At 37.9% G+C, this 23,134-nt stretch overlaps 2 protein-coding genes across 5 annotated transcripts in view; both read left to right on the plus strand.

The window, feature by feature from the left end:
- Nucleotides 1-11,289, plus strand: part of SEPTIN11 (septin 11) — a 182,661-nt gene extending 171,372 nt beyond the window's left edge. For 3 of the 4 annotated variants that reach the window (XM_081303774.1, XM_081303773.1, XM_081303770.1), the window contains 2 exons: nucleotides 9,566-9,606; nucleotides 9,898-9,977. In XM_081303774.1, coding sequence (XP_081159900.1) covers nucleotides 9,566-9,606; nucleotides 9,898-9,962 — 106 coding nt within the window. In that variant the 3' untranslated portion in view covers nucleotides 9,963-9,977. Of the gene's footprint in view, nucleotides 1-9,565; nucleotides 9,607-9,897; nucleotides 9,978-11,098 lie in introns of those variants that run through there. The other variant, XM_081303775.1, reaches the window with a different exon arrangement.
- Nucleotides 11,290-11,673: 384 nt separating this feature from the next.
- Nucleotides 11,674-20,619, plus strand: CCNG2 (cyclin G2). Its single transcript, XM_081303787.1, has 8 exons — nucleotides 11,674-11,977; nucleotides 12,990-13,127; nucleotides 13,739-13,876; nucleotides 15,128-15,378; nucleotides 15,705-15,783; nucleotides 15,879-15,977; nucleotides 18,056-18,261; nucleotides 19,179-20,619. The coding sequence occupies exons 2-8, from the start codon at nucleotides 12,990-12,992 to the stop codon at nucleotides 19,300-19,302; spliced, it is 1,035 nt and encodes a 344-aa protein (XP_081159913.1). The 5' UTR covers nucleotides 11,674-11,977; the 3' UTR covers nucleotides 19,303-20,619.
- Nucleotides 20,620-23,134: the final 2,515 nt, after the last annotated feature.

Below are 23,134 nucleotides of genomic sequence, written 5' to 3' on the forward strand. Positions count from 1 at the left end.
GTAAAAAAGTTTCAGAATACCTTTTAACTAAAAAAGTGCTATTTACTAAGCTCCCACCTATTTTTTTGGCTGGGGGATACCAGGGATTGAACTCAGGGGCATTCGACCACTGAGCCACATCCCCAGCCCTACTTTGTCTTTTATTTAGAGACAGGATCTTACCGAGTTGCTAAGTGCCTCTCTTCCACTGAGGCTGGTTTTGAACTCGCGAACCTCCTGCTTCAGCCTCCCAAGTCACTGGGATTACCGCGCCCAGTGGTGCCACCGCGCCCAGCTTTCTCCCACTTTTTGTGTTAATAAACATTACACATTCATGTGTTTCTGTTTATATGTACGTGTTTGAACATATGTTTATGTACATGTTTATTAATTTAAAAATAAAAGCAAAGCTTTAGCCTAGGTATGTATGTAAATAATTATTTTATGTTTAAGTACAGTTATCTTTGACTTTATAGAACATTTTCCCCAAAATCAAGCAGCCAGAAGATTCTTATTGAGAATCTGCTCTGTGCTTAACTTTATTCAAGGAGAAAGATATAGAAGCATAAGCCATTCTGGCCCTTGTTTTTAAGTATTATAAAAATAGGTAATGTGTGTCTGGGTGCTGTGGTGCACACCTGTAATCTTGTAACTACGGAAGCTGAGACATGAAGACTGCAAGCTCCAGGCCAGCTTCAGCAACTCAGCAAGACCTTGACTTGAATACAGAATAAAAAGAATGGGATACAGCTCAGTGGTGAAGCACTCCTGGGTTCAATCCTCAGTACCAAAAACAAACAAACAAACAAACAAAAAACCCTGGTGGTAAGGATGTGGTACAGCAGATACTCACAGAGTGCTGATGAGAGTGGAAACTAATTCACTTGCTCTGGAAACCAATTGTTGCTATTCAGTCAAGTTGAAGATACACACAACTGGAGACCCAGAAATTCCAGGTCTAGGCATTTACTACAGAGAAAATCTCTTGGATGTGTACAAAAAGAAATGGAAAAACAACAACCATGAATTGCAACATTTTTTTTTTTTGAAATGGCAATAAACTAGAAAGATTCCCAAAGCCTATTCACAGTAGAATGGATAAACAAAGAAGAGTATTTTTATATATTGGAATTATATGCCTATAAAAATTGCCATGGCTATGGGGAAACAGATGAAGCTCAGAAAATATATATATATATATATATTTTTTAAAAAAACAGTATGGTTAGTGTGAGTCCACTTACATAAAGTTAAAAAATTAGACAAGTAATTGTTATGGATCTAAGCAATAATTTATTTTAAGAAGAAAGGGAATGGTTGATACTAAGGCTACTCTTAGGAGAGACAATGGGGAATGTGATCCAAGTATGGCACTAGAGATTCCAGATTATATTCTATTTATTATCTTGGCTGGTGGATACACAATTACTTGTTTTATCAGTAGTCCTTTAATTGTGTGTACATCCTGTATGCTGTCTTGTATGTATTTTCAAAATATAATTTTTGAAAAATTTATCAGAAAAGAGACCAGAAGACTTCCTCCAACCACCCACATTTTCCATAATGTGCTTGTATTACTTTCATAGTTAAAACAAAAATAATGCATTTTTAGAGAAATCACAATATAAGTCAACATACTGTCATTTCTCTAAAAATGCATTGACTTATCCTAAATAGGTCACAAAATATAACTTGAAGTAACTTTATTTAGGACCATGGATTTCACAAATAACCTGGGAAGCACCAATGTTAAGAAAGAACTTCCCAAGGTAGAAGTTGTAGTAACACATACTCTTGGGTAGCTCAGATGCTGTTAGTCTGTTCTTAGGGAGGAAGCTTCTCACTTCTAAACATGAACATAACATTCTGAATTGAAGGGAGAAGATCAAATCACACAGTAGAAACATTTTTTTTGAAGCAGCCAACAATCTCCTTTCTAAAGATTTATCTAATCTCCCTCTCCTTCTAGAGATTAAATTATCATCTTCCTCTTTTGCTGCTACACTCTGTAAATACTCCTATCTTTGCACAGATCCCAAGTGGCATTGTTATTTGTTCAATTTGTAGCCCCTAGGCTCTGATCTCTCTAAAGGCAGAGTCTAAGCACAGTCCCTGTGTACCCCGTTTCCACCATTGTCCCTGGAGTAGGGTAGCTGCCCACTTAATGTTTAATTAAACTGAACAAAAGAAGGAAAAAAAATTAAACATAGTGGGGGCTGCATTTGTAAGACACATGGCTATAGAAACCTGAATATTGTAAAAAGTGTACTGACCTTCATGCCAATACACATCTGTTATATTTAAATAGAAGCTCTTGAGATAATACATTATTGTCTATCATAAAAACTTATGAACATTACATAATAAGCACAATAAATTGGTGACTTCTGGCCTGTATATACTCTATTTGTGCCACCTTCGCCATATCTACCCTCCTGGGATGCAGTGCAGGCTGTAAAACTCAAATTTTGTCTTTTCAGCAGTGAGTTATCAGAGGGCCTTGACTTCTACTTTGAATGAGGATATTATAGGAGAAGCAGAAATGCAGGGAAATCAGATTATTTGCTGATTATAACCTTCTGTTATAAAGAATTTGAAAATGCTTCTATGTCACAAGATAGCAAACAGCCCAAATGTCTGCAAAATAGTCCTTATCAGGACCAATGAGAATACCTAAACATGTGCAAAATATGACCCATTTGACCAGTTGAGTGGTGGGTCTGTGCTGAAACAATTAGCCTTCCTTTGTTAGAAATAAATTAAGCCAAAACTCTAGGCCAAGGGCAGTTGATTCTTGTAGGCCTGATCTCTGGGGACAGTTTCTTTTCAGATTAGTTTGGTAGAAATTAATCTGAAATTTCTCAAAATTGTATTCATTACATATTGAAGTGAGGGAGGATAAAGGAAAACCACATACAAGTATGTAGGTAAATAGTTGGTTGATTAAATTTTCTAATCAAACATCCAATCCAAGCTACCTTGACACAGGTTAACCTAAACTACTGATACAAGCTTTTTGAGTGACTTGATATAGCCAAACGTATCAAGTTTATGTCCAGATCAGTTTTATTTTCCTTCCCCCTGATGCTGGAATCACTATGTAAAATAGTGGTTAACAGTGTGGGTGCTAGAGTTCGATTGTCTGGGTATGAGCATTAATTCCACCTCTAAATGTGGGTCTCTGGGTCTCTGCATCTGTGCTATAGTATTTACCCCTTGGAGTGTTATGGGCATTAAAATTAGTCAATACATGTAAATCACCTAGCACAATGTTTGACACTTAATTATTGATTACTACATATGGGTTTAATAGGAAGCTAATGAAATTTAACATTAGGGGCCTTTACTTATACAAGCTCTCTCCAAGTTCTCAGGAGGGGCCCTGGTAGAGGGTTTATGTGATGGTTAACTTTGTGTCAACTTGACTAAGCTAAGAGATGCCCAGATATCTGGTTAAAACATTATTTATAGATGTGTCTGTGAGGGTATTTCCAGAATAAATTAGAATTTGAATCAATAGACTGAGTAAAGAAGGTATGTCCTCTCCAATGTAGTGAGACATCATTCAATTCACCGAAGGCCTGAATAGAACAAAACCGGGGAGGAAGAGAAAAGTCATTCTTTGCTTGAGCTATAACATCCATCTTCTCATTCCATGGACATTGACACTTCTGGTTTTGGGGCCTTTAGACTTGGACTGTAACTATACAATAGCTTTCTGTTGCTATAATAAAACACCAGAGATAATCAGCTTTAAAAGAGGGGAGGTTTATTTTGGCACAGTTTTGGAGGTTTTTAGTCTGCATGACTGATTGTTCCTATTGCTTTGGGCCAGAGATGCACAGTACATCATGACAGGAGCATGGGTTTGAGGAAGCCAATTTGCCTCATGATTTCATATGAAAACAGAAGAGGAAGAGACTGGGGTCTCAATATCCCCTTTAAGGGCACACATCCACTGACATAACTTCCTCCTACTGAGCTCCACCTCTTAAAGGTTCCACCATCTTCCAGTAGTGCCACAGGCTAGAGATGAAGCTTTTTAACACATGGATCTTTGTGGGATATTTTAATTCAAATTAAAGTTGTTTCTTGGGCCTCTGGCTTGCCGACAGCAGACCGAAGGACCTCTTAATCTCCAGAATTGCATGAGCCAATTCCTCATAATAAATCTCTTTCTATATATCGATATTTGAATATGTGCTATTGGTTCTAATTCTCAGAGAACCCTAATAGAATTCACTTTTTCTTTCTTTTGTGAGTTTTTAAAAAAGTAAATGTTTTTTTATCTGCAGTCAGTTAAGGCTACTATCTCTCTCCATGTCAAATTTTACTCTAATGGTTCTCACTTGTGTTTGGAGGTATTTGAGTGTACACCAGCATTTTTGGAATCTGTCTAAGGGAAAATTGAATTTGGGACATGCCATTTTAACTGAGAATTAGAAACACAATTTGGGATGTTTTAATAAAACAATTGGGAAATGACTGACTCCTAATTTGGATAAAAAAAGAAAGGTGCCGCTGGGTGCCAAATGCCTGTAATCCCAGTGACTCAGAAGGCTGAGGCACATGTCAGGCGCAGTAGTGCACAGCCTGGGAGGCTGAGGCAGGAGGATTGTGAGTTAAAGTCAGATTCAGCAAAAGCGAGATACTAAGCAGCTCAGTGAGACCCTGTCTCTAAATAAGACACAAAAAAATAGGGCTGGGGATGTGGCTCAGTGGTTGAGTGCCCCCGAGTTCAATCCCTGCTACCCACAAAAAAAAAAGGAAGGCTGAGGCAGGAAAAGAGACCAGCCTGGGTAACTTAACAAGACCCTATCTCAGTAAACAAAAAGGGGCTGGGGATGTGGCTGAGTGGTAGGGTGCCCTAGATTCAATCCTCAGTACTGCAAAATGTTAGTAAAATAAAATGTACTCTCTTTTGTCATTCATAAATATTTTTGTCAAATAACTAAGAGAAAATTTAAATAAACTAGTGGTGTATGAAAGAAAAGTCATAAAAATGCATGATGAAACCAGTAGAATGTGCTCAAATGACAAGAAACAAATTGTAGAAAAAAGTTTTTTCAGATCCCTCTGAAAGCAGTACTTCCTTAAAAGGACAGAACTTTAGAAATGTTGGATAGACTCCTGGATTGTTTAGTACTCTAATTTAATGAAGAAATCATAAGATCATATTAAAAATAGAAATTTCTTGATGATTTGATACAAAATGCTGATAGTCAAAGATGACACAAAACTCAAAATATGCTTCTGCAATAAGGAAAAACGTGATAAGGCTAAACAAGTGAGTATAGTCATTTTTTACTGATGCCCTGAATTTTTGTAGCTCATATATAAAAACTTACACAGGTTTTCCCAAATCAGACATCAACCCTAAAATGTGATATATGCATAAAGAGGTGAATAGAGAGTATGCAGCAAAACATTGGCAAAAAGTTTTACAGTCACATGTCAGAACATTTATTAATAAAAATATGACATTTCCCAGCTTTTTGATGTTGGTGAATGTGTCAGATTTTATTTTTCAGAGGGGGACACCACAATATCTCCCATCCTTGAGCAGACTTTGTGGATGAAGAGACACTGTAGTAGGCAAAATAAAAACATCCCCCAACTATCCACATCCTACTCCACAACCTGTGAACACATTATTTTAGGTGGCAAGGGAGACTTAAGACTATCAATTGACTGATTCCAAGACAGATTATTCTGCATTATCTGGATGGGCTCAGTGTAACCCCGAGGTCCTCATAAGTGAAAGGAAACAGCTGTGATGCTGGCTTTGAAGATGGAGAGGGCTGTGAGCCCAGGAGTACAAGTGGCCTCCAGACACTGGAAAAAGCAAGGAAATGCATTCTCACTTTGAGTCTGCAGAAGAAATGCAGCTCTGCCCGAATCTTGATTTTAACCCAGCGAGGCCCATTTTGAACATCTGGCTTTTAGAACTATTAGAGTAAATGTGTGATGCTTTAAGCCACTAAATTTGTGGTCAATTTGTTATAGAAGATTGGGAAACTAATACAGACACTAGTTTATAAAAGGAGACAATGACGTTCACCTGGTTTTCTTCAAGCCCCATCACCATGCCATGAGGAAGTGAAAAGACTACATGGTGAGGCCATGTACGAAAGTGTTCTCGTCACTAACCTCAGCTGAGGCCCCAGTACACAGTCAGCATGAACTCCAGATAATAAGCAAGTGAGTCACAAAATGACTGCGGTCCCTGCCGCTGGAGACCCTGAGCCAGGACTGCCTGGCTAAGCTCAGCCAACACCCAGAACAATGGGACATAATGATAGAATTATTGTTGTTTAAAGCTCCTAAGTTAGGTTGTGATTCTTTGCACAGCAATAGAGAGCTACAACAGAATGTTGTAGCTTTTATACTTTTAAAACTGTATAATGTCTTGATTTGTCTCATTGTAAATATTCGCTTTCATATCTAATTTTGTATTTGTAAATTCTCCTCTTTTTCCTAGAGAGAACCCCTTCAAATTGTCAAGTTTCATCTCCCCTTTCCCTGCCCCAAATCTGGTTTTGCTCCTGTATGTAGCTACAATTTCTTCTTTAGAATGTGGTTAAAAACATAATATATAGAGTTAAACAGACTTGTGAATTTTTGCTATAAAGCAATATTTCTTTTTAGAAGTTGAAAAGAACCTTCATTTTGAAACCACTTTAAAATGTTAACAAAAGCAAATTTTAAGCTTATACTCCTTATTCATATCACTGTGAATGTCAACTGCCTTTTCATTTGAGATCAAAATAAGAGATCCTTACTTTCATGGATGTAAAACTTCTTCTGGGAAATAGGAGATGTCTGTTGTATATATCATCTAAGTGATGTCTTTGCTGAAAGTGACAACTTTACACAGTAGTGTGATGTCAAGAAAAGACAGAATAAATCTGATTTATGTTATGATTCTTGGGACAAGTTGTAGAAGAAGAAAGTACTTTGTAAATAACATACAATGTCCCAGAATGTAGTCTGGGCACTTATATTTACTTTGGAAGCAGGTGCAGTTGGCCTGCCTGTAATTCCAGTGTGTTGAAGGAGGCTGAGGCAGGAGGATCACTTGAGCCCGGGAATTCAGGACTAACATGAGCAACATAGTGAGAACCTGTCTCTTCAAAACAAAAGATTGTAGCCATTGTCACACAGTTTAATTAAATTTGTGCCAGGTTGTAAGAAAAAAAGAAAAACAAGAGAAAAAAGAAAAACATACATACACTTTAGGAGAGAACCAATATTTTGAGATAAACAGCTCTGATTTCAGGAATATCTGTACTCTGTTGTACTTTACGGCCTTTCCACATCCTCAAAGCTACTTCATTTTTTCAATTGACTTTCAGTCTAAAAGAAAGAGCTCTGGATAATAAAGCGATGCAGGGGCCACAGAGTCAAATGAGCATAGAGCTCTGGGATTTCAGAGAGTTTACACAAGGCTACCTCACTTCAAGCTGGTAGAACTGGGAGAGGCTAAACTGGCTGGCAAGAAAAACTGGTCCTCTTGGTGTGGTCATTCAGATGGTTTCTACAGTATGGATAATTCCCACAATTCTGAGACTGCACACTTTGACTGTGTTGTGATTATCACCAACATTTCTGTAGACATATATACAATTTCCCAGAAAGATACCATGTGCTTCTATCATTAACAAGATACCTAAGTGGTAAAATGTTGGGCTTTTGGATTTCAGATTTGAGAAGAATTTATTGATGTTCAGAAAGTCAGGAAAGAGACTATATGAGAAGCCTTGCTGATTTATTTAGTTGATTACTTGAGGCAAGGGATTGATTGTCTAATGTATAAATTGTCTCATTTTTCCAGGATCAAATTAAACCATGGGCTATTGGTTGAAAAATCAGAATCACTTTTAAAGGGCATTCTGGGTTGGGTAATACCTTCCCCATTCCTCTCCTTGGCACAGGCATTCCTGTCTCTTGCGGGTTTTGCTAGCAGGGTAAATCTAAGTAGGAAATTTCTGTCATAGAAACTGGTTTGTAGCCCCAAAACAGCCTAGACAGGGAGCCAGAAATAGTGAGGAAAGTGGAGAGGGGGTGGGGTAACCTCATGTCAGCTTTACAAACCCTGATCCTGAGATTCTTTCCTTTTAGGGTTGCTTTCCACCAGATTTCTTTGCTGAAGTTAGGGCTAATCCTTTCTTTTCTCCCCTTCCAGAAGTCACAGAGTTGTGAAAAATCCTAACAGCTTAGATGGGTAACAAGCAAAAAGCTTTCACATAGGTTTGTACTTAATTGTTACAAATGAAGTAGACATAATTACCCATTTTCCCCCTTCCCTTAGAAGGCTGAGGTTCAGAACAATGCAAATTATTCAAGGTGCTATCTCTAGTAGGAAGCTCAAACTTAAAAGTCATTCTGATCCAACCATGAACACTTTTGCCCTACTGTATATATAAACAAGGGTACATTTAGGGACCTTGTTTCATTATTTATTTTTTGAATCCCTGAGGCCTAGTATCATGCCTAGCACTTACTGTGTATTCATTATATGTCTGTTGCATTAAAAGCTAGGTTTTGCTGTCATAGACCATCATTTCTGAAGAGGAAGATGTTATCTAGGAAGTTGTGGGAATTTTGATTCCTTGCACAGTTCAGAGATGTCTGAATATAAATCATTTAGGGAAGGGTGCAGCAGCCCCTTGGGCATGCCCTATTTTCTTTTCAAGGCAGATTGTTAAGAGTGAGTTGGTTTGAAGGACACACCTCACAAGTCAAATTTGCTGAATGCAGGTATTGTTTCTCTGTGGGTGCCCCATGCTTATTTCCTGTTTTGTCCCCACCTTCTAGTTTCAGTTTCAGATGTCATTGAGGACAATCGGCTCTGTGTCAAGTCTTCATGGGGTTACTGGGGGCAAAGTATCACCCAAACCTACCATATCCCTATCACTGTTCTGTATCAGACCAAGTATCTTAAAATAAATTCCTTCAAAATCCTTCTTGGGGGCAGCCAGATTTCTGATTTCCTGATTTTTGTAAAGACGCACACTGCAGGAAGTTGTGGGAATTTTGCTGCACACTGCAGGAAAGCCACTCTTAATAACTGCTCAGAAAAGGATAAAAAATAGCTAATATGTAAAGTCTGATTAGAGTAGAGGAATGTCTTTTTAATAAGTAGTACTGGCAGCCTAAAACACTAAGTAAGCTAAGGTGATAAGGACAAAAAAAGTCTGGAGAAAGGCTGTCCCAATTTTCCTCCTCATTAGAGATATTAATTTGTAAAAAACGATTCAATGTACTAAGTTAAAAATATATATAAACAACAACAACAACAACAAAATCATTAGAGAAAACCTATACAATTTCCCCCTCCCTCCAGATTATTAACATTGTTAAATAATAGGAGGTGTGTTGAAGGATGGAAAAAAAAGATGATGCAACTCATGGACGATTTTTTAAAAATGATGTTTTCCTTCACTTTTAAAGAGAAAAGTGGACTAATAGGATAAAGGGCTCCGTGTTGGACAACTTGATCATCTTTTTCTTGTGCTGAGCTAAGCCAACTATACAAAGAGCAGGAAATTCAAAACCATTTACAAACTTCTTGTTTTACTCTTAGAGAACTGTTCACATCATTCAAGAGGCCGCCTGGAAAAAAAGGTACATAAAATACCATTTATAAAATATAATATATATTTTGCATAACTTATACCATTTAATGGTCTAAACAAAGGATCTAGAAATTTCTAGATCCCTTCCTTCTTATAATTGTTATTTTAAAAATTGTCTATCACATAATTTTACATTTCCTATTTCATATCATTCAGTTTATATCTTGTGTTCCTTGTCTACCTTTGTCTTCTTACTTAAAAAAAATAGAAAGTCCTCAATGTCCTTCGCATTTTGGCCACAAACTCTCTCTCTTCTCCCACGGTATATGTTTTTGTACAGCTGCTTCTGTCTCTGGACTGTTTCCTGAGCCTCTGTGTTCTCTGTATGGGAGCTGTAATCGATAGTCTAATCTTGGATCTATTCTCCAAATTAGTTCATGTCTCTGTTTAAGTTTATTATCATGGATTTCTGGCAAAAAAAAACTATGTCAAATAAGAATTTAAATAAGGTTTAAATAATTAGAGAAGCATTGAATAAAATTATGTAGTAGTGTGCTAGTTTTACATCATTTTCTAAAAATTCCAACAAGGGTACACCTCCACAAATAAAAGGATAGTTCTTTGGGCTCCCTTCCTCCAGTGTTTTAGTTGCAGTTAATATAAAAAGGGACCTATTTCCTTAGCTGCTTTGGAAAGAAGAAAGCTGATGTTAAAACTATGTTATGTGCCTTCCCATTTTTCACAAGTAACATAATAATTCACAGAAAACATACAGAGGAGCAGAAAGGAGAAACTGTTTTTCAGGGGTTGATTATTTAGATTAGAACTCATGAATGTGCTATTTATGGGTTTTCAAGTTTGGCAGGAGACCGAGGAGGCAGAAAGGAACTATAAATGTTCCAGGGTTGTCTCTTACATCTCCTGAACATATTCCGTGTAAAAGTTTCTCCAGCCTAAGGCACCTAGTTGGTTTGCTTTTTGCCACGCCTCGGGAGAGGTGTCCACCTTAATAACTATACTAATTATAATGGACAATAAATGGTACTTTATAGGCTACTGAGGACCAAGCAGCTCTAGAAGCCTTCATTAAAACAACAGCACAACCACAATCTCTAGAGGAATGCTATTATAGTGATTAGATGTTTAGGTGCCCTCATCATGTGCAGTTTTTATTGAAAAAAACTTCCTTTGAACTTTCTTTTTTTTTAATTATAGAAAAACTTCAAGGTACAGAAGGTAGAAAGAATAAGAATGCAATCTGTATCGACGAGCTTCAACAGCTTTCCATTTTTTTGTCCATCTTGTTCATCTATCTCCGTTTTTTTTCCCCCTCCTGGGTCAGAAAAATTTTAAATAAATACCAAAACATGATGGCATTTTAAAGACCCTAAAAATGTTACAGTAACTTGATTGGTTATTGCAAAATAGCTCTGGACAAAATAAGAAACGTTAAAAAAAAGAAAAAAAAAAACCACAAGACTTCCCCCTGGCAGAAGTGGTTGTCACAAAGACTGTCTAGCATGGTGTATCTCCCTGGACAGGTGGAGGTGCCCCGGAGAAAAGACACAGACCTCGAGGCAGGTAACTGAATGCCATCAAAGACACCTAATCTGAGCATGCGCACCCATACCTCAGAGTTGCTAAGGCCGGGAGGAAGATAGAGGTGCAGGATACAGCGAGAGCCAATCAGAGGGCGCAAAAACTAATCAGTTAGCCAATCCAGATTCAAAAGTGAATCAGGTCCTCCGCATTCTGCTCACCCCACCCGTATCCAATCAGAGACCCGGCTACTTTGGGCGGACTTTTCAAAACAGGGGAAACAAAACAAATCGGGGACCTTTAAAAGGTGTGATGCGACAGAAATGATCTCCTTCCGCCTCTCAACCAGCTCACTGCCCTTTCCTCCTTTCAATTGTGAAATGAGACGGATGCCCAGACTCCACCCACGGCCTTTGTAACTGGGCGGGGGCTGGCTAGGTACAACCTAGGAGAGCTGTGGAGGCCCAGAGAGACACTGGACACTGTGGCTTAGAGGCGGGACTCTTTTTCAAAGTCTGTGGAGGAAGTGAAGGATTCCTCCGCGGAGAGTCACGTGCCCCGCCCCCTTGGGGGCGTCGAAAACTCAAAACAAAAACAAGGGCTTTGCTGGGGCCTCGCTGAGGCTAAGGCGGTGCAGGTAGAGGCACCGGCAGTGAGGGGTCAGCGTTGTGCCCAGAGCTGGGTGGGCGCTGGAGGGAGCAGGATGAAGACAGGGCTGTAAGGCCGAGGCGGCCGTGGCAGGAGGGAAGGCTGGGATGTCGGCCCCGGGGCACCGCTGAGGCGGCAGGTCCCAGACCTCGGAGACGGGTCCGGCGCCCCCACCGCACCCGGTACACTCTGAAGTGCAACGCCGGGGGCCGTGGAGGCGCACCTTTGGCACGGTGAGTGGGCCTCCTGGGATTGCTCTGGGTTTCTTTGTTCCTCGTGGAGATTGCAGTGGGGATGGGGGAGGGTGATTAGAGACTTCTGGTTGCTGCCCACCCCTCATCCCCCCCCCCCCAACAGCCCGGGTCCTGCCCTTTGCTCCAGTCCCTGGGAGTTGCAGCAGTCAATGTTGGTGGGGTGGATGAAGGGGGCAACAAGGCTAAAAGCAGCTCTCTGCTTCGGCATCCCCACCTCCTTTTGTCACGGGGGCTTGCTTGGGTGGTGCTTCCAGGATTGACAGCCCCAGAGCTCCTCACAGTTGCGGAACCCAAGCGTGAGTGGATTCCCTGGTGATGTTCCGGTGTGGGCAGACTGAAGCTCTGTATCTCGACCCCAGCCCAGCGGGCCACGCCCCCTCTCGGATTGGGGTGTCCGGCACTTGGGGTACTTAAGTAATTGGCGCTGCGGAAGCGGATAGGGAAATCTTGGAGGCTGGGCTTTAACGAAGGGGGTCTTTGGTGCTGGGATCCCCAGGCGGGGCGGGGCTCGAGAGTCTCCTCCCTCCGGTTCTTTGTTCAGTCGCGAGACTTTTTCTCCCCTCCTTCCTATTGTGCAATACCCCACCTCCAGAACCCTGGAGCTTCCCTGGCTCCCTGTTTGGTCCCTACAGTCCCTGTGCAGTCCCCTGGACAGAAATCCTCTATGCACAGCTTTAGGTGGGGTAGATAGGCAGACCCTAGGGACGCTGCCAACCCGCAGACAGTTTCCTGTTTGTGAAGCGCCTCAGCTGGGGCTGGCTGGTTTGGCCCAGCGCTGGCCAGCGGACGTGACCACAAGCCCTTCCCCTGCCACACCTCCTTGGCGGTCAGGGAGGTTCTGGCAGATTGGTCCCCTCACCACCATTTCCTTGCAGGGGTGTGCTGGGGCGCCCCTCGTTGGAGGTATTGCCATCATTTTTTTTCTGCCTTACTTCACGGTCCCCGTACCCCCAAGTTACATATTTAACCTTATGTGGTGTCTTTGCTACAGATGAAGGATTTGGGGGCAGAATACTTGGCAGATCGTGAAGGAGTTCAGCTCCTTGGATTGTTGAGTTTCTATCTGGAACAAGAGCAGAGATTCCAACCTCGAGAGAAAGGGCTGAGCTTGATCGAGGCTACCCCAGAGGTAAGTTTGCAGGAAGGAGGACTTGCTCAAGTAGCTAATGGGGATTGGAGAAGGTGATCCCGCCTCCAATTGAATGAAGACTTAGGCCAGCAAAAGACCAAAATTGGTCTTCCTGGAGTACTAAGAAAAACCTTAATACTGTACAGGATCGTGTTTTTGTTTCTTAGCAAGAAAGGAAGTAATACCAAGTATAGAGAAGTTCAGATGTTAGTTTCCCCAGCCTGCTTCTTCTGAGTGTGAGACTCTTAGAGAATTGCAGTTCATTTCCTACCCTCTGCCTGTGAAATATTTATAGAATCTTAGCTGATTTTAGAAAAACAAAAACAAGCAAGGAAACATTTATTCTAAGGGAACTGAATTATACTGTATTTGCTGTTGCCCTCAGGAGTGTGGCAAAAGTTCAGGTTATGTTGAATTGCTGAAGTTCTTTTATGATGTGTTTTTTTAAATTAGTGTTTTACATCTTACATCTGATGAAGCTTTATTAACCACTCTTTCCCTCAGTGTTGTTGAAAGTTAAAGGGAAAGGATACCTTATTCTTTGAATCTGTGCATCATTTATATAGTTTTAAGAATATAATTAACTTTGGCTCTTGTTTTTTTTATTGTAGAATGATAATACTCTGTGTTCAAGATTGAGAAATGCCAAAGTAGAAGATTTAAGGAGTTTAACTAACTTTTTTGGATCTTGCACTGAAACGTTTGTTCTAGCTGTCAATATTTTGGACAGATTCTTGGCTCTTATGAAGGTATTTAATCATTTCTGTAATTACATCCTATTAATACCTTTTCTATGTCCAGAGCCTAGCACAAAGGGTTCAGTAAATATTTATTAAGTGAACGTAACAGAAGTCTATTATACATATACATTTATAATAAGAATTGTGATTGTTAGTGCCAATGCCAGATCAAGAGACTTTAAGTGTATATTGTATTTTATACTAGATTTTGCTGTACCTCTTAAATACTTTTTCTTGGAAAATGTGACAAAAAGAAGGCTTTTTTCAGTACTCAATATAAATATGTATACAGTTCTCAAAAGAAATTTTCATTTTCATCACAGTTCTATTAGAGCCTAGATGCTTTTAATTCCAAAACACAACAAATGAAGTAGACACCCTTCCCTGTGAGTCTTTTGAAAGTGAGCCACAGTCATTAACAATCACTAGCAACTGTTAGAAAAATGTGGTAATTCTCCTGCCAGTAGGATTGCTCTCAGCTGCTAGGTCAGTTTTCAGGGCACTGGAAAGAAAAGGACAGCCATCTGTCCATTGCATCTTTTATACACGTCCCACATGCTGCACAAACTGATGTAATATTTCTCTTGGGTAAAATAATATAGAAGTATGGAATAGTTCTTAAAGATTTTTTGCATAAAAAGTTGTAGAAAGTATTGTTTTATATCTGAAGAAGTAGCAGGTTCTCTTTTTTTTAACGTTGAAAAGCTCAATTTTTTTGAGGGAGATTTTATTTTAGATTTACAAAATTTAAAAGATTACAGAGTATTACTCAGTGCTAGAAATCTAACTTTTCACTGCATTGTGTTTCTTCCCCTTGCATTTAAATATTTTAAATGTTCAAAAAAACCTTATTTATTTACTTTTTTAAACTGGATTTTGATTTTACTGGTGCTGGGGATGGAGATTGAACCCAGGGCACTCTGCCACTGAGCTACATCCCAGCCCTTTGTTATTTTCAGACAGGGTCTCGCTAAGTTGCTGAGGCTGGCATTGAACTTGCCATCCTCCTGCCTTTGCCTCCTGAGTTACTGGGATTACAGGCATGTGCCACCATGCCAGGCCTAAAAACAAATGCTAAGAAGTTCTAAAATGTAAAAATGATTATAATTGTGGGTAAAGGCAAGTGTATATATATATATATAAGAGAAGCAGCTGGATTGTGTTCTCTTTTAAGAGTAGGGGCATGATTACTATATATTTTTAAGTATCTGCTATACTTAAAGTGACAGTTAAAAGAATTCTTTTGTTTTTGTTTTCCAGGTGAAACCTAAACATTTATCTTGCATTGGAGTCTGTTGTTTTTTGCTGGCTGCTAGAATAGTTGAAGAAGAATGCAATATTCCGTCCATTCATGATGTAATCCGGATTAGTCAGTGTAAATGTACTGCTTCTGACATAAAACGGATGGAAAAAATAATTTCAGAAAAATTGCACTATGAATTGGAAGCTACTACTGCCTTAAACTTTTTGCACTTATATCATACTATTATACTCTGTCATATATCAGAAAGGTTAGTGGGATTAATAATGAAAGTTTTGTTCTTTGAGCATTGCTGTAACAGTAAAATATTAGGGTGCCAGTTTTCAACTTGTTCTCTTTTTGGTTTTTGATTCTGAGGATGTGGCTCAGTGGTTAAGTGCTGCTGAGTTTTGGGGACTTATTAAGTTGCTTAGGGCCTCATTAAGTTGCTGAAGCTATCCTTGAACTTGGGATGCTCCTGCTTCAACCTTCCAGTTCTCTGGGATTACAGGCATGCAGCACCACATCCAGATCAACTTGCACTTTTAATAGGAAGTTCTTAAAATCATTTAAGACTTTGACATTTGTATTTTATAGGAAAGAAATACTGAGCCTTGACAAACTAGAAGCTCAGCTGAAAGCTTGCAACTGCCGACTTGTCTTTTCCAAAGCAAAAGTAAGTATTTCTTACACGTCTCATAGTTTCTATTTTGAATTTTAAAAAATAAATTTAATTTTTTCTTTTTTCTTTCTCTTTTTATCTTTTGATAGCCATCTATATTAGCTTTGTGCCTTCTCAATTTGGAAGTAGAAACTTTGAAATCCGTTGAATTACTGGAAATTCTCCTGCTTGTTAAAAAGCATTCCAAGGTAAAGATCTTATGTCCAAGGTTTTTTTTCCTGATATTTCATTTTTGCCCCCTGTGGTATCTTAAATATTAAGTAATATAGTATGGGGTTCTTAATTTTTATATTCATATTTTTCTTGTATATCAAGTATAAATACAGCTTTGGATATTAAGCTAGATGGGAGTTGATCAGTTAGTCCAGCACTGTGTTTGCTTGCAGGTGTCCTTTCTGTAGTATCATGTCAGAGGCTAATAAAGCTGTATATATTGCCACATGCACATTGTTTTAAAATGTATACTAGGACGTAGACTTAATATGTGCATTAATAGAATAGGATGGCATTCCTTCTCATCTGTAGGGCTGAATCATTTCATTAGTAGCATTACCAAATTAACATCAGCATTCTCTTTTTAAGCCTCTTAGGCAGGCCATCCCAGTGTTTTTGCAGTCAAAAAGAGGGGTAAGGCAAAAATAAGCACAGTTTGTTTTTATAAATTAATAGTCTAGTTGAGGAAACAAATCATGAGATAGTGTATTCTGTTGTTTATTATCATGTTTCAATGCAGATAATAGTGAATATAGGAATGTTTGGGGGTTGTTAGCCAAGATATATGGCAGACCAGGAGAGGAGCCTGGTGAGTGCTAAGAAATTCTTGAAGAGTGAAGGTTTGCACAATAAAAGCTTATATTTAAGAAATTAGTAGACTGTTAGAAGATGGGTTTGGAAAGTCATTTTAGGGTAGGCTTGCAGGTAGACTGAGTGATAGCCACTGCAGGAATAAGAAAATCAAACACAAGCAATAGTTTTCAGAGCCAAGCATGGAAATGAGGCAAGGAATTGTGAATGACCAAGATTTGGACCTAGAATGGAGAGAATATTGGCATAATTCAAAGAAACTTGGAAGAACTTAATTTGTGATGAAAGAAGTATGATTTCTGATGCTTGCATACCCAGGCATGCATGTGTTTGGCAGCCTGGAATAAAAACTCAGAAGATAAATTGTGATTAAAGATTTAGTTTGGGAATTTTCCATGAAGAAGTGATAGTTGAAACCTAAAGAAACTTAGGGAGCTTCTTTGAAGCTCTAGGGTTTTCAATATTGCCCTTTTCTTCCCTTAGGACCCAAGCAAGATAGAGAGGTACATCCAGACAAGTAAGAGCATGGTCAGGTTGGAAAGAGGTTTTTAAGAAGGAGGTGGCCAAGAGTATTGAATTTTGATGACAAGTTTAGTATAATGAAAATTGAAGGAAGTCATTGATGTCTTAGAGGTGATGTTAATAGAGTAGTGAGAAAGGATTGGTTGAAGACAGATTATAGGAGGCTTAACATGTGACTGAATCTAGTGGTAAATGGAGGCCAAGATGATACAAAAACCTGCTTGTGGTGGAAGGGCATGTGGTGTGAAATATTTTGTTGGTAACTTCTAGGCTTTTTAATCATAATTTTACAGTTTTCATCTGAACTTATTAATGGTGATATATGGAGGCATCATCAGTGAAAACTGATTCCATGAAATAAACTGGGCATTACCCAGTGGTGAAGGAACTTTTTTTTTGGGGGGGGGATCTTCTTTCATATTGGTAACTTCTCCTTTAGTTTATATCTGGTGTCACAATATAAATGTATATTATTAGCAACCTATACAGTGTCTTGTTATAAAAACAACATTGATTTCTATAACAATGTTTATGTAACAAAAGGAATGTTAATTTTTTTTTGCATGGGACTAGTAAAGAATATACTTGTGGGGGAAAGAAAAGTATAATATATTTGATAGTTGATTTATTAAAAGACAGTATTTTTAAGTCAGTGTGTTAGAGTAGGCAAACCTTTCTATGTATTGAATGCTATGTAAATTATAATGCTCTTCCTGTAAAATTGGTTCCCAAATTTTGATCGCATTTAAATTATCTAGGGGACTTAAAAATCTCTTGACACCCAGGTTATACTCTGTATCAAATTATAATATTTGGCGATGGAACCTGCCATCACTTTTTTTTTTTTTTTAAACTGATAACCTGATAATTCCAAGTGCAGGGTTTGGGAACCAGTGCTATGACCTCTTCATTAAAATATATATATATTTTTTCCTCCCAGATTAATGACACCGAGTTCCTCTATTGGAGGGAGCTAGTATCTAAATGTTTAGCTGAATATTCTTCTCCTGAATGTTGCAAACCAGATCTTAAGAAGTTAGTTTGGATTGTTTCAAGGCGCACAGCTCAGAACCTCCACAATAGCTACTACAGTGTTCCCGAGTTGCCAACAATCCCAGAGAGGGGTTGTTTTGATGAAAGTGAAAGGTAAGCAGGTATCTTGGCTAATTAGACTTCCACACACTATAACTAATTTTTATTGAAAAAGAGCTGTGGATTACTGCAACATAAGGCATCAGAAAAAGGTCCTACTCTTATTGCATAATTTCTTCAGAAGAAAAAAATTAACCAGCAGTTTCATTAAAATAATAATAATTTATAAGCCTCCCCTTAAAAAAAAAGGTTGTTTTTGTCTCTGTCTCCTGCTCTTTGAAATATAGATCAGTTAAAACAAATAACAGTATTCTAGGCTTATTTAATGTTCAAATGAATTTCTAATATGATGCTATGAGGAAGAGACTTGACGGGTAAGTGACTGGAAAATAAAGGGGCCAAGTTCTACAGATATTTTTTCAGTTTTGCCAAATGTCATTTTCTTTTTTAGAATTAATCATTTTTGTAAAGTGAATATTTTTAATAAACTTGATTGTTTTATGCTACAGAGATAAGACTGGAATTTTCATTTTTGTAGCTTGTTGGTTTCTTGCTTTGATACTTGGAGAGGATTAGTGATGATTATTGATACTAGAAGGACATTTAAATAGACTATGGAATAGGACATATGTTGTCTTTAGTTTGCATTTCTTGGATTTAAAACACTTAGAATTCTTTAAATGGTTAATGCAAGAGTTGTTATTTGGAATAAGAATATTAGTTTGGCAAGTAGTAATTTGTGTAAATCTCTTAAAGAAAAATTATTTTCTAATGAGATTACAATAGGAGATCCTTACAAGTCAAATTCGGCTCTGTATTATAAAGAATAATGTTTGTATACAAAGTCCTAAGACTAGAGATATTCATATAGACTACAGCATATAGACAGACTACAGTTTAGTTCTTTTTCCTGTAAAGCATCTGTGTATTTTAAGTAACGATCCACTCTTTTTGTCTCTTTTTCCCTTTAGTGAGGACTCTTGTGAAGATATGAGTTGTGGAGAAGAGAGTCTCAGCAGTTCTCCACCCAGTGACCAAGAGTGCACCTTCTTTTTCGATTTCAAAGTGGCACAGACACTGTGTTTTCCATCTTAACTGATTGTTCTGTGTCAGAGTTTAAAATATGTCTACCAGTTTTAAAGCAATAAATGGGGGAGTAGGTGGTTTTCTGGTCCAGCCCCCATCTAGGCAGGAATTACATGGACTAGAATACCTACCTTCTATTTATTATTCAGATCAGATCTGGCCTATTTTCATATTTAAATCCTAAGCCATCAAATGGGTTAGTGCCTCTTAAATAATTAACAATACTTTAGACATTGGCACTTTATTTTTGTTGTTGGTCTTTAGCTATTTGGGGCAGGAAGGAAGGTGCTGATACCTTTAATTTGTTACTTTTCAAGAAGATTTTTAAAGTTGAGTAGTGTTGCTTAAGCTTTTTTATAAAGCCTTCAGGTGTCTTTATTTAACAGATTGGGAGTGTGCAAGTGCTTCCTTAGCAGGGACAATGGTTAATCTTTTCATGGTTTATCTTAGATTTTCTTCTCTCATTCTCAGAACAGAGACTACACAGTATTCTTAAATGTCAAACATTTTCTGTTGCTTTTTAAGTGACCATTGTACTATTTGATGCAGATCCTATAAACTTAGGAATTGTTAACATTTCTGTGAATTTTAGTATATAATGTCTTTAATTGAGGTTTCTGCTAAAGCAGAAATAATTGTTAAGCTAGAGTTGTTAGATAGTTGAATCCTTAATGCCTAAGTATTGTCAGACTATAGTATTATTTTAATGTTATTAAAAAATCCATAATCTGCTAGTTTTGCATGTACCTGTATGAAAGCAGTACAGGAAGTTAAACAGAACTAGGTTAACTATGGAATTGATAAATGTTGATTTAGAAGCACATTTTATCTCATTTTCTTATATTAAAAAGTCTGCATGATCACATTTTATTTAATTTGTAATTCACATTTCAAAAATAATGTGTTAGTATATGGGTGCCAAGATTTTAATATGAAGTAAAAAGAACTCCAGTGTTTGTAGTATTATAGTTTTAAGCAAATCTGTTGTGATCCAGCTGTAAGGATGGGGATATATAAAAACTCTGTACACCTAAGATTTTGTACAGAGAATTTTTAACTTTATAAAACTGTATATGAAAATGTAAATCTTTAATATTGTACATAAAAATACTGTATTTTTTTACCTTGTGTGTGTGATAGTCTAGTCATTGCATGTAAATATAATTTATTATGTATTTGGTGTTATAATCAGACATGGATGACTTACTTTTTTACTGGTAAGTCAACATCCATTGGATGTTTTCTGAAGTGGATCTTTTTGAAGTGATAATAGATTATAATTCAATAAAAATATCATTGAATTTTTGTTTGCAATCACATCCTAATTTTTAATCTTTTGGTAAAAGTACTTGCTGAATTTCAATGAGGAGGCTTGAAGTGCCTCTGCTGTCAGCCTTCTAACTGGCTACCAAAAGTACTTTGGGTAATAGCTCCTTACCACAGTTTTGTTCTGCCTTGAAAGTACCCAAAGTGAATCTGTCACTTGAGGATTGACTTCTCTCTGGGGTGGATTCATAGTAAAGTAAGCTCTCAGAGACTGGGAATTAACCTGAATGCCTATTAAATTACGGTGAAAGGCAACCGGAATGCCCAGGTTGGCAGGTCAGTACAATCTCTGACAAATCAAATTCTAATTACAATGTTGCTTAGTGAATAAGCATGGATGGAGTCCTGCTGGCTACTGGCTGTTTGGATCTTTACGTCTCAGGTTGTTTCACAAGTGGTGATCTTTTTTTGTAGAAGTTCCCCCATCTAGTTTGATTTTGTAGACATCATTTTCTGTGTTGGTTAAAAATCAGAGTATGCTGAATATGGTTTTCATGTAAGACCACTTCTTCCTTGGAGATAAGGGTGTATTTTCCTACCCTTCAGTGGAGAATCTGCTTGAGGATGATTTTCTGAGTAATTTTGGCACATAATGAACAAAATATTCTGCATTCAGATTTTGGTTCTTTGAGATGTAAAAGTTATTTGTGACTTTCCAAATCTTAGGACCCTCTTCAGTTCCTCTAGGGTTGTATTGCTTCTTGTAGATGCTCCTTCTGAGTAAGTTGGATATGATTTCATTTGTATCCTTTTCTGATTTTAAGTATATTATGTTTAGACTTCTTTACTGAGCTCCCAAACCTGTTTATTTACAACTGCCATTCTACTTGGAAATTTCTGATCACTCCTAAACCTGCTCTTCCTGTATGTCTATCTCAATGAATAAGAGTTCTATCTATTCAAGTCAGAAACTAAGGTGATATCTTCATCTCTTCTGCCTGTTTACTGAAGGGTCACCAGCCTCTTATCATTTATGTGATTTTCTTAATGCTGTTTCTCTCTCTTTACTTGGTCTCTTTTTCTGTCCCTGGTTCAGACCTGCCTTCTTACTAAGAGTTATTGCAATATGTTAGTTATTTTTCATTTGAGGCTTATTGCTTATCTCTTCATTGCTACCTGTACATACTGTTAAATATGTAAAATTGACCTGAAAAGTTGTTTAATAGGTTTTCTGATTGGGCCCTATCTTATGACATAGAAGTCTCTTTCTAATGTACACTTGTTTTTGGCTTGTTTCTCCATACCATTTCCTATAGCTTAAAATTTTGTGTTAAGAAAACTGACAGCTATGTGGAAGACGGACTGGAGCAGGTGTGTGTGCTTTGCTGTTTCTGTTGTGCATGGTGAAGTATTATGCCAGGGCCCTTGGTCTCTACCCATCTGACACTGCTTCTGCTCTTCCCTGTAGGAAGCTGAGATTAGACAAATAATTTGCTTTAATTACCTGTCACACTCAGAGTTGATACTATTACAAAAGCATTGTTTGCACACTTCTTATGGCAATTTTAACCATTTGTGATCTAGGATCTGCCTTTGTCTTCAATTCTTTGAGCATTTTAACATTATGCTCCAATATGGCATGTCTCTGCTTACCTCTCATCCCCCCACCACAAATGCAAATTATTAATTTAGTTAGGTAATCCACTTAGATTTTTATATGTGATAAAACAATGTATGTTGCATTTGCAATTTTTGAACTCAGTTTTCCTAATTATTTAGTACCAGAATTATAAAAAATTTATATTCATTTGTGTTTAGCCAGTCATATTATATCATAGGTAGTTTCCCAAGTTGGCAGCAAGTGAGTCTTCAATACAAGCTGCTGGAATACAAGCTGCTCTTTTTATCAAATTAGGGGAGTCTATTTCCCTTGAAGTTTGGCCTTATGATTGGCTTTGCCTACTAAAGTGCGGTGGAAGACATTCAGTGTATATCTACACCTAGGTTTTAAGAGGATGGCAGTTACCTTTTTAATCCCTCTTGGAAGCCAGCTACCATGTTGCAAAAGAGCTCTGGCTCTTGGGAAGACATGGAGAGTGGGTCTTGAGGATGAGAGACCATCTGGGATGATCTGAGCTCCCAGGTGAATACCACTGTCTACTCCCTGTGGTATACATCGTAGAGGAATCACCCGCTGATCCCAATCAGCCTACAGACAAAAATAATAAGTCCTTTTTTTTTTTTAATGTCACTAGATTTTGGGGTGGTTTGTTACACAGCAAGAGTTTGTTATTTATGGTCAATTGGTGATTATCTCTGGAGAGATTATAGGTGTTTTTTAAATTATGCTTATCTGTAGTTTCCTATTTTTTTTTCTTAAAATGGATTTGAATTACTGGCATATTAAAAGAATAAAGAATGAACTTTAAAAAACACATGATAGCTTTCCTTTCATGAAAATTTTTAGTGATGTCTTGCTATTCCTTAGCATCAAGTTCAAACTCCTTACTATGAAAAGACCCTCTAGTTGGCTCTGTTTCCTTCTCAGCCTCACTATATTTTAGCTCCTTCCACT

Source organism: Spermophilus citellus (genome assembly GCF_964194105.1).
Source record: "Spermophilus citellus genome assembly, chromosome: 8".
NCBI lineage: Eukaryota > Metazoa > Chordata > Mammalia > Rodentia > Sciuridae > Spermophilus > Spermophilus citellus.

Excerpts from the sequence above, each read along its gene's own strand:
- CCNG2 (XM_081303787.1), top strand. The coding sequence starts at position 12,990 with ATGAAGGATTTGGGGGCAGAATACTTGGCAGATCGTGAAGGAGTTCAG. Across the intron at positions 13,877-15,127 it reads GATTCTTGGCTCTTATGAAG|GTGAAACCTAAACATTTATC; the intron begins GTATTTAATCAT and ends TTTGTTTTCCAG. Across the intron at positions 18,262-19,178 it reads TGTTTTGATGAAAGTGAAAG|TGAGGACTCTTGTGAAGATA; the intron begins GTAAGCAGGTAT and ends TTTTCCCTTTAG.